Genomic DNA, 15,124 nt, shown 5'->3' with positions numbered 1-15,124 from the left:
CCAAAATTAACAGGAGGAAGCCAGATCTGTAGAGGAATTTAGGTGACTAATGCTCCAGTGAATTCAAATAGTAACCCTGAATTCCCCAGGAAAGGTATTGGGATATTGGGGTACTGGGAGCTTACTTGCCCGGTTTACTTTAGCCACTGTGGACACCCCTGTAAATTCACCATCACCTTGAGTGCAGGTTTGGGACTTACAGGAAGCAGAGATTCAGATGACTTGCCAAAATATTAATTTGCAAGTATTTATGAATTCAGAAAGCATTGCATCTAATTCATAATTTACACAGCATAACTACCACTCCTCACTACCTCTGAGAAATAAATCCCTGCAGCCAAATGATCTGGGGGCTGCAGGGATAGGAAAGGGCAATGCTGCACTGGGGAACCTCTCCTCAGGCATTCAAAGGTCACCAGAGACAAACAGCTCTGCCACTGGAAATCCCAGCAACATATGGGAGAAATGCACATTTATTAAAAGAGAGATTGATTTTACTCTAAGAGACATACAGCTTTGAAAATAGCCAAGTGAGATTGCTTTGCTACAGTTCTAAAATAAAATAAATAAACTGGGCAGCAGCATTCCTGCGCTATCCAGAGGCTGACAGCATGATAATATATCTAATGGAGATAAAACCAGGAGCCAAAACAGATTCAAATTTATGGAAGTAAATTCTCAAAACTGCTTAAACAGCTCAATCAGCTGAATTCCTTCCAGTGCCCGAATGCCTTTGCCAACACTTAAGGGTAACAGCAAGAAACAGATATGGCAACCACCGGTCACTGCTTGTCAAATTCAGTTTCTTCTAAGCAGAGGCAAGACCGTGGTTTCAGCCTGTATTCATTACTGCTTTAGCTGAAGTGCACTGGCTGAGAAATATGGAGATGTCATAATCCATTCAATAAAGGAAAAAAGCTATTTTCCTCTAGGTTGACTTCACTGCAAAATTTAAACCATAGAATACAAAAAAAGGAATTCATTAGTAAATACTGTGCTAGCCAGATAAGCTGAGTTTATTTTGTGCAAGTTCCAGCACTCTTAACTATGATTTACATAGAGGGATGCCTCTGGCAGCCTATCCTCTGACTTCAGAGCCTCTGCCTGAGGCTAAGAACTGGGGGAAAAGAAGGCGCTTTTGAGTAAAACCAATGCTTTCACACAAATAAGAGCATTTCACACTTGTGCAGCCTTCTCTCCCATCCAAGTGGAATGCAAATATCTAAACAGAAATGGTCCACCACTCCTTCTAGACTAAAGGGAGATATGAAATTTTAGAAAACTCCTTCCTCTTCACCTTCCTCTCCTGGGTAAGGACCAGGACAACCCTCTGTGCCCAGGGAGCAGGAGAGGGCACCATTTGTCACTATATGTCTATAATCTCATAAAAGAAGTAAATATCAACTCTTATCCATGGGTAAACCAAAAGGCTGAGTAACTTCTACAGGTATTTGGATTTCAGAGTGTAAAACCCTAAGGCAAGATAGATAGTACTTACAGTATTTACCCTAAGGCAAGATAGACAGTATTTACAACAGGTGCTGAGGGTACTGTTCCTTCAACCCACCATCAGTTCCCTTGGTTGAACTGGGTTTTACTGGATAGCCAGGGAAGATTCAAAAAGCCAAACTCCACTTTTTTCTTCTTTAACTCCTTATTTCATAAAAGCGTTAGGTAATGGAGTTCCACAGAATGAAATGTATTCTAGCTTTAAACATAGTCCCTTTCTTTTTAAAATATAATTATAGATTAGTGCCCTTGGTCTAGAGCTATGTAAAAGTCTTCCAAATAAAATAAAACTGTTGGGCAAGTAGTTCCCTCTGTCTAGAAAGGAAACAACAGCTGGCTTACAAGTTGTTAGGATTTTAAGTACAAAATGATACATTTATTTTCCAGTCTATAGAGAAGAAAATCAAGCTCATTTCAAAGCATGCAAATTCATCACAATCCCATGGAGGATGGGCTTGGGCAAATATGTACCATCCTCTTTAATCAAGGATATTTTCCAATGTTTTATCACTAACTCTGAGCATTACAGATGAAGTACTGAAAAACTACATGGTTTGATCCTGAACTCATGATGCACCACAATTCCCATGGATTTCATAATGAATAATAATTGCAAGATCAAACCATTAATCAAGATGTCTAATGAAGAAAAACCGCATCAGCTCAGCAGCAACCAATTGACACATAATTGCTTCTTGTTTAATTTTCTCAAAGAGGGAGGGAAAAGGAACACAATGTTGCTGCTTTGCCCTATTCAAGATGCTTTGCCCTATTCAAGATGAAATTAACAAAGTTAATTTCTTTGAAAGTTTCAGTACTGCAGAACAACCATAAGGAACGCCCAAAGAGACAGGGCACCAGTATTAAAATTTTTGGGGTTTTTCAGACAGCTTACCCTGTGGTATTTACCTATTGGATAAATCTCACTCCTCCACTACTGCTGTCCACTCTGCAGGGAGCAAGAAAGATTTGAAATGGATCCCTATCATTTTGAGGCTTCTAAGTGGCAGATATCTTCTAACATTGCATGCCATATCAATAGACATTACCATCTGGTCCCCCTAACATTTCAAACAGTGTCTCTTTGTAAAATATGAAAGAGGATACTAAAAAAGGGCACTGACTTTGAAGCTCCCAGCTAATTATTTGACTTAGCTAGCTGCTAGGAGGGGAATGAGGGAGAGGGCTGGGAATGGATGAGGCCAAGAGGGGGAGGCCAAAACAGCAACAGCAACTCTGTGTTGTTAATGTCTGCTGGTTCTAACATAATTTTCAAATGGACACCTTTCCCAATCAGGTCCAGCCCCTGGCACATCACTGATATTTGCTTCTCTGCAGTAATTTTGGCCAGCAGAACAAGGTGCCACAGACACACACACACTCAAAAAGTGACCCTACCTCCTCAAAACTAATAGCAAGAATGGATTTTTAGCAATATCCCTAAGACAAACAAATTGCCTATCAGGGTCTTGTACGTGTTTCCTTGTTAAACTCTCAAGGCCATAGATTTGTCTTCCACAGGCCAAGAAGGGCAGAGGTTTCAATTCCTTCAGTTTGCAGAAGCCACAAGGTCAGTCCTGGAAAGAACCCAGAATCCTGTCTCTTCCAGAAGAGCTCACAGCACTGCACCTGGAGCTGCATGTGAAACCTATCAGAAAATGGAACCCAAAGTAAACTTCAGTCACTTGCTAAACGAGCTGTTGGTCAGCTCTTTCTTCCACAAGCACGTAAACCCAGAGGTTCTCTATACAAAATCTGAAGCAGCTGGCTTGACCTGACTGTCCCAAGAGACTCCAAAAGCCAATGGCCCACTGCATAGTCCTCCTGGTCCTACACTGCCAGAGACAAGAGAAACCCCCATTGCACGATGAGGAGAGGTGCAGCAGGAATGATGTTTCTCACAAGTACCCCAGATTTGGGATTTACAAAATCACAACAATTCTTTTCTGACTCTTGAAGAACTCTGCAAAGCCATTTTTTGCAAAGAGAATGGAGAAGACTTTGGTGAGAAGCAAGATTTTTATCTTCTAACAGCTGCTGGAGCTACTGCATTTATCATTACACAAAGACACAAGGAAAGGATTTTTTTATTTTATTTATACATGTGTCAGGATGGACATAAATTACAACACTAGCTTTTAAAGGCTGCAAAAAATCAATAAGAGAGCAAAATAATCACCAAGGTGTTCCCCCAGAACCACACTCAGAACTTGTGCTTTTCAGGGGGTCAGCAAGGACCCCATCCACCCATTCCCTGACAGTGCAGTTCATTTGCAGTCAGAGCATTTCCTGGGGGCACCTGAGCTTGATGGCACATTCCAAAGCAACACTACTGAAGATGGAAGAGAAGGTCAGATGGGGAAACAACATGTCATTGAAAATCCAAGCCCTTTCACTTAGCATAAACATCTGGGAACATTTCCGCCATCTCCTGCTGAAATTGACCCAGTTGTTGCCACGAGAGCAAGTTCAAAATCATGGCTTTCATCTGTTACCCTAGGCATCAGTCCATTGGTGCACATGGTTTCTATTACCCTGAGGGACTGGCTAACTCAAAATAGGGCAGCACATCACCCTGTCACTTTTGTAGGCAAAAAAACTAAACAAAAACAGTATTAGTGTGAATGTATGCATACAGATTGCATGATACATATGCTATTTACCACAACTGAAAGAAACATTGAATCACACTAATTTTCCCTCTTTTAATTGTTCCACTGAACTGCAGGTCATTTGATCTCAGACTCACAAATATGGAAGGGCTCTGGACAACACTTCATCATGCACAAAAGTATCTTGGTGCATATCTTCTAGCTACAAAAACACTCCAGTTGATTAAATGACTCACATCCACTGCACACAGCTCTGGAGCACTGAGCAGCCATCCAAGACAAACTCAGCTCTAAGTTAATATTAGAACAAGAGATAAGAGTGGGCTGTGCTGCGGATGCCATCAAAGATTAGTGGTGGTTCACACAAACTCTCTCACTTACATGTCAAATCTTTTATCTAATCTGTGCCACGAGTGGCAGCCACCACTTGCAGGCTGCAGGACAGCCTGAGCTACCACAACCAAACCAGACTGCTGGAGCAAGGGCTGGAGGTCCCTCCCTAATGCTACCTAAACCTCCAAATTCTACATCTGTTTTGTAGGAAGTGATTATGAACTCATCACGCTGTCTGCACGAGTCTGCAAGGCAGCTGGGAGAGGTTTTGTTCTTCACCACAGGACTTCAGTGCTGCACCCTTTGTCAGGGGCTGCTGGAGTTTTGCTCACACCAAAGATCCCCCAGCTGCACCTTGGTCTGAACTGTGGCCACAGCTCAGTGCAAGTGGCATGAGAGAGAAATCTGGCATGCTGGCACCTTCCCTGCAGCCCTGAGCAGACACATCTCTGTTACCAGCCTGGCTGGCTGAGTAAACGCTGATGTGAACTGACTGAGTGAACTGGCATGAAAACCTTACTAGCAATGAACTTAAACACTTGTCTCGTAAGAAGGTAGATAAAGGTTGGAGATGTAAAGTAAAATCCCTAGGGCTATCCAGCAGAATTTTTACCTGTCCAAATCTCTATTTCTGCACTCTTCTCTCTCCACAGAAGGAAATTTTAGAAAAGAATGTAGGAAGATTGGCCACCTTGAGAGCAGGGAAAGCTGTGTGTCCTCAAAACTGTCCTCACTTCTTATTTCAAAACATGAAATATGACAAAAGATCATTTTTGTACTAACCATGCCACTGCTGCTGGGCAGTTCAGGTCACTTGGCCCTCAGAGCAGTCCCATGGAACAGTTTGAGATGAACACAGCAAACAGGAACAGTTTTTTTTCTGATCTGCTGCAGCAGTTACAAAGGATTCACATTTTGTACAATGTGAACTATGTCTCTTGGTTCAAGGAAATGATGGCACAACTGTAATGGCCCCACTGAGCAAGGTATCTGCAGAATCAATTACCACCTCCATCCTTGGGCCCCTTAGAACAGAAGGCTTAAACACCTAGATTTACTTTCTTCTGTGCCACAGCAACCTAGAAAAACTTCTCTTGTCTTTATATGCCAAAAGAAAACCTTAAACTGGCATTTGAAAGATTTTGAAAGAAATCTATGCTATTGGATATAAAGCCTCATAACACTGTAATGACTTTCTAAAGAATAATATTCCCCATCAGCTTCTCAAAAATTCATGAAGAAAGAACTATTTCAGGTAATAAAAAGTGTGTAAGAATCAAGGTTATTCTTAGTAATCATTTACCTCACAAGATTTCAAGTGACATCATTGTCAGAAAAAACCATATAATTATACTATATATATATAAATATTTATTTATAGTATAAATGTGTTTTATACTATAAACACATTTCATCTGCAGTTAAAATACAATAAAAGCCCAGTATTGCCATTGCTTGACTACTTGGAGAAGGATTCCTGTGTTTGGGTACTTTCTGGTACCTCAGCTGCCCTTGTTTACGGGCAGAGCTGGCTGATGTTCCCCAGATTTGGTTATCAGCTGATGAAAACTGCTTTCAATAAAAGTTTATTCTTTTCCTCCAAAGACAACAACCTCACTCAGTCTGTGCTATTAGCCTGAATATTTGAGCAAAAACAGACAAAGGCTGTTCCCCGGTACTAACAGATGCCACAAGCTCCTATCTTGTACTTATCTTACCAGATAAGTAACTTTGGGTTGGTTTATATTTGCTAAGAGACCTCCAAGTGCTAGAGGGAAAAAAGTTGTCAACTAGTGTCCCTTCCTCTGGGGTCCACTAAATCATCACACAGAAAATTATGGTGGGGTCTGGTCTCTCCAGTGAGGTAATAAGCCAGGGCAAAGATTGCTTATTATAGTCTTAAAAGATCCCATTACCTCTTTTTATTGCACTGATGTTAGATCATTGTTCAGGCTAAATTCCAGTTTGGTTAATCACATTGTATCTGCCAGATTGCTTCTCTAATTGCAGAGCAGGTAAATGTAGCCAGAGGGACATCAGGAGGTTGCCCTGAAGCACAAAGGAAAACATTCCCAGACCTTCCCTGTGTGGATACCCACAGTTCATGTTTTTCTAAGGAGCCTTTCCATTCCTTACCAGCTCCACAGTTAAAAGATTTTCCTAATATCTTGCCTGAAAATTAAGCCAGTTACTTCTTGTCCTACTTCCAGTGGACCTAAGGAACAATCGGTCATTATGTCCTTCAAAAAAATTATTTCTTTTAGTTTGAAGAATCTTGGCACATTTCCTCAAAACCTACTTTTCCCTATTCAAAACAAGTACCAGTACTTCAGGCTTTCCCTGCAGGCTTGCCTTCCTGCACCTCTTAACACCTTTTTCCTCTGAATGAAGCCCTGTTATTAAAGAAGGTGCCCAGAAGTAGCACACTCCAAGGAATAACCAATATCCAGCTCTTCAGCTCTGCACTCCTCTGCAGCAGCATCCCAAGTGCCATCCCATCCATCAAAGGCAGCATGTTATTCACTCCTCAGCACAGCACTTAGGGAACAGCACTGCACTGTGAAGCTCATCACTCTTGGACACAGGTGGAGAGGCTGGAATAATCTTTGGAGATGCAAGAGGCCACTTTAACCCCTGTGGCTCCTCTGGTTTGGCTCAGCCAGGGCAAATCCAGTCCTGCAGATGCAGCCTGGTGGGATTCCATGCACAGCTCCCAAAGCCCTGCCCTGTCAAACTCTGCTGTAATGTTAAATTGTTGCTCCAGGCACACAGAATTAATACACTTATAAGTTAAATCCCAATCCAAAACAGACAAGCTATTACACCATGAGATGTGGAAAGACAGATGGATAATTTTAACTTCAGAAAGACAGACGGAACAATTTAACTTCAGAATAACCAAGTTTTCTCCAAGAATTTTGGCTCTTCCTCATGAAGAGTCAGAGTAACTTCCTATAAAAGCAGTACCCAAAACTTACTGTACTTTTAAAGATGTGAAGACAGCTTGAAAACACTATGCATGCAATTAGGTAATGAAAACATCCACTACATTTTTTAAACCAAATTTCTAGAAGAACTGAACAGGACTCTTGGCATAAGCCCTACACATCACTGACACCAATGTAAATGGCATTGTCATTCTAAAGTTAAACCCCAAATTTAAGTAAATTTAAGTAAAATCTTAGCAAGAGTGTACCACTAAATCAAATGAGGTTTTTATGAGCCTGCTGTATTACTAAGTGCCAAACATGTGTTATTCCACATAATTTCAAAGATATCGCTCGAAAATAATTTGCAGACAATTAAAGATGAGACTGTTATCAGTCATCACTGCAGAGGAGCAGTAACCTCTTAGAAATAGTTCCTATTTAAAGAAATCCACAACCTTCAATCCAACAAGAAACAGCAAAAGATAATTAGTCTGCATTTATAATGAAACAAAAGACAAATGTATACACGTGAAAGGAACACCTAAAAAAATATAATCTCAAAAGAGTTTTTGGTTTTAGGCAATAATACATCATGTTTCAAATTACATTATAATCCCAGGCAAAGTATACGTGTGCCCAGCAGCAAAATCTTACTCTTTGCTTTTAATCACTGAAGGTAAATACTTTTATATTCCTAGATATGACATGAAAGAGCATCCAAAATTACATCAGGTTAAGCTTGGCAGCATACCACGCTCCTCACCTCCATGGAAATAAATCTGCCCAGAAGGCAAGGAATTCCAGCTTTTCTCAACCAGACTCTTGAAGAGGGCTCCTCCCAAATTCAGTGCACAAGAGCCAACATAATCTTGTTATTGCAATTACTGTGACAGGCATTTGCTGTTACTTAAAATTCCAAATGCAATATTTTTTTTTCTTTTGCCATGGCACCCTGGAATAACCTTTTAAAACACACCTCACATGTCCTCCACAGCGCTCTGTGGGTGCACACCCTGCTAGTAACTATTCCAGAAGCAGTTACACCTGGCAGAATCTGTGTGTTTCCAGGTAGCTGGAATTTCTACCTGCTGCATATGTTACCAGCTCAGTGCTTAACACAACCAGATCTTAGAATCTCAGTTTAAAAACATAATTTTATTAGCAACAAGGCAGTTTTAAGTGGGATTGTGAACTTACACCAAATACAAGTGGGACTGTGAACTTCCATTTCCTTTACTCTTGCAGCACAACAAAACCTGTGATTCTTCAGATGACCATCATATGCTGTCAATGCCAAATCTTGCTTGTTATTTGTCAGCAAGAGCAGCATCATCTGCTCTTTGGTAGGCTCAACTGGGAGCAGAACAGCTGGGAGCAGCACAACTCCCCTAAGCGCCACAACAGGCAGCTCCAGCAGCTCCCAGAGATGTCACATGGCTAAATTACTTTATTCCCTGCCCCTTTCAGTTAACATTTTTATGTATGCATCTTGAGGCACAAACAGAGCTTGGAACCTTGGTGGTCAAACCCTCCCATTGCTGCACAGCCATAGTCTCCAATGACAGAGCCTCACCAGCGGTCAGGAAAAGCACAGGCAGTTTCCTGCAGACTTAGGGACCATTTATGGACAAGAGTCCATCTTTCCCATCCTCTTTTTTTTTCCTCTTTTGGTGGTGTTGGTGTTGGTGGATGACTGCAGTTGTGCTTGGGAAATAAATAACACAGCCCTGCTCAGGAAACTTTAAAGTGATTCAAAGCAGGCACCAAATAATTTCCTTGTGTGCTTTTGCAATTTTTTTTTTTTTTTTATACAGCCACAAAGTAGGATATTCAGCTTCATCTATGGAAACACTCTGTTCATCAGTCTTCTGCATTAATTCAGTGATGTAAGTGTGAGCAGAGCTATAACCTAGAGGCACTAGGAAAACAGAGCAAAGTCTGGCCTCACTGATTTTTCCTTGCTGCCATCCTGCTGGCTCACACGTCCCAGTATAGTCCAACACCATCCCCATAAACAGCAGGAGAGAAAAAACTCCTGTACCTGAAAGCCTCTGCAGGCTTTAAGAATGGACTGATAATAATTTATGGACAGACAGAAGACGCTGAAAACACATAAAAGCCACAGCAAAAGGCAATGCCAACCCGGTGTAGCACAGATCTGTGCAAGGAGCCTGTCCTTCCCCTCCAGGCAGCATTTGCAGCACACTGGCAGCCGTGGCACCCTGAGGCCTTTCTCCAGAGCTGCTGGTAGAAACTATGGACCATCAATTTAAGCAGCCTTTTTTGGTAAATGCCCCCATCTTGTCATACAATAGTCTGATGCGAAATACCATGTTCCCTGATTAAAAAAAAAATTACAAATCACCCATTAAATTTTTTAGCTATTGTGATTCTTCTAATGAAAAAATTTCAGAGAACAGACCACTTCTACTTTATTTTACCATTGCTTTTCCCCCTATATTTTTATTTAACAATTCTATTCCAAAGTACAGTTCTGCTATCCCCAAACCCTATCTTTAAGTAGATTTTTCTAAGCCTGAAGCAACATGTTCAAGTCAAATAGCTGAACACAGAAGACACTTGATGGTGTCAAACCTAACCTGGCAACAACTCCACCCTCTATTATATATACTAATATTTTTCCTTTGACTTAACTAGAGGGATTCAAATGAGACCTCAGCAGCAACATGCCCAACACCACAAACCGCAGCAGTGATGTTTCTTTCACACACTTCACCTGGAGGTGCACCAAAACACACTTGGGCTTTCCAGAGCCTTGAGCTCTCCAACACTGCAAGGTCCTGCCAGTTCTCAGGTAAAATGAGCAGCCTCTCCTCTACTTCCCCACTAGGATTTTCTCAAAAGTCATTAACTAAATTAGGATGTGTTTTAATTTTACCCCTTGTTTTTTGATGCCATTTTTAGGATATTTTCAGGAAACTCTCTGAATCCACAGGATTACAGGCTTTTTCCTCCATTAATGCTGAAATTTTTCCACGATTAGAATCACTAAAAAGCTGTGCTTTAGGATAATGTCAAGTAACAGAGCATCAACAACAAAAGTCACAAAAACTGACACTGCAAGACCTAGGTACCTCAAAGTGGTATCAATGCCACAGCACAAAAGAACACCACATAGTTATTATTCTGAACAAATATGTGGCAATGTTGTCCTCATCACAGCCAGTGGTTAAGGAAGCATGGTGAAGGATTATCTAATTTCTTCTAAACCTTTCAGAAAACCAGAGGCAGAAAGTAGCAGTTTATTTTTTACATCACAGTTTCCCACAGAAGATGAGCCAAACCTAGAAGTCCATCTATATATGAGATCACTGTCCATCTCATCATGAAATAAAAGAATAATTATTGGGGTGGAACAGGCAAAGAAAAGAAAGCAGATTTGCAGTTGACACCACATGCATGACCTGTGAGAGATCAATAGTCAGGTAGTGGTTTGAATGTTAGCAAGTAGTCTTTTCATCAAGGCAGTAAGGACAGGCTTCAGCTATTCCACAGAAAACTGGTTTATTCTTCTTGGGGCAAAGATCAGAAATTGTTTTTTTATTTTGACCACAAAAGTGGTCTCATCTCTAGCAAAATCCCATGCGCTCCTCCTCAATATCATTCCAGCTTCTTTAAGAACCTGCACATCTCTGCATGGACCAGAACTACTGCACCCTGACAGCAGGACCCCAAAGTACATAACAAACTACTCCTTCACCGCCCTCAAAGATGGCTCTTCTCCCCCTGAAACTCCACAAAATCATTGTCTGTATCTCTAAGCAGTTCCTGAGAGCGTGGAATCTGCCAAAACCAAGGACAACACGGAGATCATGGAAGAAAGCAACATCCCTCTACTGGCCACACACGCAGCTGAATGGGGTGGAGGTAGCACAGGCACTCCTCACTCTTGCAGATCTCCAGATCCTAGTGACGGTCCTCACTCCCCCAAAAGGCTTTACACTCATTGCAGGGTAGAAACCTTGTCACAGGTTCGTTTACCAGCTCGTTCACTAACTCACCAATTCTCACGCAGACCAGGTCCTAGAACCATTTCTTGATGCCTTTCTGCGAACGCAATGGCACTCGGATGCCAAGAACGCCAAGGGCCGTGGTCTTTGCCCAAGTTTGATCCTGCTGGGCATGCGTCAGCCTGCCAGCCCACCCGGACTCGGGGTCACTGTCACCTTCTCAGACCGAGCTCTCTCCTTGTCCAGTCCGCCTCCAAGACACTCGCCCTTCCCTGCAGCTGAGCAGCGCTGCTCAAAAAGTCGCTTGCCCACTTCCCAAGAAGTCGACATCCCACCACACCGTCTCGCTTCACCACCGCCCTCCCGGCCGCCTTTTCTCAGGTACCAGCCCCATCTCCGCCCCGGGTGCCCGCTCGCCCTCATTCCCTCGCAGGGAGCCGGGGTCTCCTGTCGCGACCCGGCGGCCGCTCCCCGAGCCCGCCCTACCTTCCTGCGGCGGCTGCCCGGGGGCTGCGGGGCGCAGCAGGCGGGAGCGGCGCTGCCCCGCCGGCCGCTCCGCACGTAGGTGACCCTCCGACGGCCGCCGCCCGCCGCCGCCGCCGCCGCGCCCGGCCGCTGCTCCGCGCCGCGGGACGGGGCGGGCGCCCGCGCCGCCGCCGGCTCCCGGGGCTTCTCCTCCGGACACCAGGATCGCCTCATGCCCAGCTGCAGGCAGAGGAAGAGCGCGGCGGAGAGCAGGCAGAGGCGGAAAGCGGCGCCCCGCCAGAGCGGCCGCTCCTTGGGCATGGCGTCGGGGGCTGCCCTGCCCGGCGCTGCCGCCCCCCCGCCCCGCCGCAGGGCTCATGCCGCCGGCGGGCCGGGCCCCGCGGCCCCCGCCGCCGAAAGCCGGGAGTCCCCGCCCCGAGCGGGGCCGGCCGGGGAGGGGCCGGGATGCCCCTGTCCCGGGCCGGCGGGGGCTGCGGGACGCAGCGGTGCTCGCCCGCCGGCGGCCCGAGGGATGCTCCGCGCCTCGGCCGGGACCGTGCCCGCTGCGAACGTGGGGCCGCGCCGCTGTGTAGCCACAGGTGCGTGCCAGCCGGCCTGAGAGAGGACTCAGCCCTCTGCCCTAACTATTGTATCAGCTCGTCTCTATAGAATGGAAGTGTGCTGACTTGTTAAGGTACCTATTAGTTCAGATTTAGTTTAGTTTAATTTAGTTTAGATTAGTTCAGGCAAGTTTGAAAATAACAACTGTGATGTCACGAGGCAGTGAAATTTTACTGGAGTCTTAAGGACTGTTTATGTTGAAGTCAAACAAAAGGACAACCCGGACCTGGAAATAAAGACTTTCCTTCTTGTAAGGTTTGAGCTGCCTGTGAAGGATAAAGGATTTTGGACAACCAAGTAAGACCAAAATCCTAGCTCCTCTGACATGTCTGTGAAACCCCCCTTCTCCCCCCAGTATCTCTGGCAGTACAGATAACTAACTCTAGTGAGTTTGACTCCAGGGACATCTGGATCAATAGACAAGCAGCAAGAATGCTGCAAAAATAGACGTGCTTTGGAAAGTTTTACTATGATTAGCATCCAGTGGTGTGGCTGCTAGTGACCTGTGATTCTGTGACCTGTTAAATCATGTTGGTCCTGAACTTTTGAAGGGTGTGAGAAGCCTGCGTGAAACATCACATCAGTTGTGGTGCCCTAATTTGGTTGCAACACCTCGTGCTTATGAGTAACTCTTTTAAGTTTACACTTTGCCTCCTAGCCTCTCTCCTGGGTAGTCACACCATCCTGATGATTTTCATGACACATCCTTGGTTTCAGGAGTGAAGGAATGGATCTGCATGAGCTGGGAGGCAGTGCTGGAGACAGGTCTGCTCATCTCAGTAGGTGCACAGGAGGCCCTGCATTTGTTGTGCAATGGGGACACGCTATGAAGGACTGTGAAGTGCTCAGGAGAGCTTTGATCCTAAGACACAACACTAATCCATGGCTAAGGAATGAGCAGGGAGGGGTGGCTGGTGGGATTTTCTGAAGCAGGAGCACAGGTGAGGAGCAGGGTCAATGACAGGAGGCAAACTCTGCGGGAACAGGGACTGGGCAATGGCAACCAAATTGCAGCTCAGTGAGTAATAAATATATTTCCAGAAGGGATATGCAGGACTTGGATACATGACTACTCCCCGTTTCTTGACAGGAGGGAAGAGGGGCTGTGACTCTTGTCTCCTGTGAGCAGTTCTCTGCTTCCAGTGCCCCTGCCTTGTCTGCTGGCAAGGGAAAGGCTTGTTGCCCCAAGCTCCTTCTGGTGTCCTCTCTTCAGCAGCAGGCTGCACCGCTCCTCTGTGACCTCTCCTGTCTCCTCACAGCCTGGAACAGAGCCAGAGCTGGCTGCTGCTGGGAGAGCAGGTCAGAGAGGAGCACTGGCAGAAGTGGAGCATGCCAGCAGCCAAGCAACCTGACCTGCTGGCAGCAAGATGGAGGAGCTGCACCTAGGAAGATAAGGGAGGGAGCAATGATCTGTCTGGAGAAGTGGGATTTCAGTGCAGCTCCAAGCACAGTTGCACTGGCAGGTGAGGTGTGTGATTCCTGCCATTTAAACATTCCTGTTCTCTATTTTTAAGGCAAATCGTCCTTCTGAATTAGGTTAAAGCAATTCCATGGTTGTTTTAAAACACCATAAATGTAGGCTCCTCTTGGAAATGTGTGTCAGTCCTACCTGCCTTTCCTGTAGCAGGAGGGTGGCTCCTTTGTCATCAACTAAGTCAAAACAGGGCCTGGCACAGATGAAAACTAACTCAAAAAAATTCCTATCTGGAGCAATTTCCTAATAGACCTGGATACATTTGTTGATATAATCCTATCTTTTGATCAGCTTTGAGCCAACATTGGACAGCCTCAGATGTTTGCCGCAGGGAAGCCAGTTGACTCTGGAAGTGGATCTTCTGACAACCACACACTTTTCCTATTTCCACTTCCCTTAGGTGGCTCACAAATGGAACAGACAAGTCCTGGTGCTTGTCTGAGGAAGAAACACATTCATGAGGGCAAAGGGAGAGTGCAACTGCACCATCATGACTGACATCAACTTAAGAGACATGTACCTAGCTCCATTTGTGATTATCACCTGGAGTTCATCAGCAAAAGGTCACTTGGGCTGTTACAGGGATGCCTGTGCATCACTTTGCTCCTCTGTGGAATGGCAGCATCACATGGAGGACAAAAGTAATGTTCAGGGAAGAGAGATTTTAGACCTACCTCAGGAACATTAAATGCAGGGGTATTATTACACAAAATTCTTAGCACAAATGTTATTTTAAGCTATCAGCACCTAGTCAATAAATGAGGGTATGTGAAGGTCCTATTAAAATATAAGTTTGTGTGTGTATGGTTATGGAGGAAGACTTAAAGGCAGGTTGACTCCAGAAGTATAAAATGCAGAAATATATTTTAAAACTCTCTCTTGAAGTTTAATCCTTGAGAAATCAAAGCTTTCCTAAAAGCATTAACAATGCACACTCAGATAAAAGAGATCTACCTGAGCAGAATAGAAACTGCAAGGTCTTTCTTAGTTTTAGCATCAGAGTTTCATTTGTTGTTCTTCTCTTTGTGTAATTTCAGCAAAAAGCTCAAATACTTGAATCCAGCCACTCTTCCTGTCATCACTGAGCTGTAACTGTAAGGGCTAACCTTGTACAAAATATTCCCTTCTTTAGAAAGCTGATAAGCCCCAGTTTGTGGGTATGCTAGGAGGGGTCCTATAAAGAATAGCTCACTAATTTAACTCAGTGTT

General features: G+C 44.3%; 1 protein-coding gene across 1 annotated transcript in view; it reads right to left on the bottom strand.

The window, feature by feature from the left end:
- Window positions 1-12,141, bottom strand: part of METTL24 (methyltransferase like 24) — a 44,575-nt gene extending 32,434 nt beyond the window's left edge. Inside the window, exon 1 of the mRNA XM_058802405.1 lies at window positions 11,842-12,141. Within this exon, the coding sequence (XP_058658388.1) occupies window positions 11,842-12,141 (300 nt within the window). The remainder of the gene's footprint in view (window positions 1-11,841) is intronic.
- Between the last annotated feature and the right edge of the window lie 2,983 nt (window positions 12,142-15,124).

Source organism: Ammospiza caudacuta, chromosome 3 (genome assembly GCF_027887145.1).
Source record: "Ammospiza caudacuta isolate bAmmCau1 chromosome 3, bAmmCau1.pri, whole genome shotgun sequence".
NCBI lineage: Eukaryota > Metazoa > Chordata > Aves > Passeriformes > Passerellidae > Ammospiza > Ammospiza caudacuta.
Note: the sequence above shows the minus strand (reverse complement) of the source record. Positions and strands in the feature narration are given on the sequence as shown.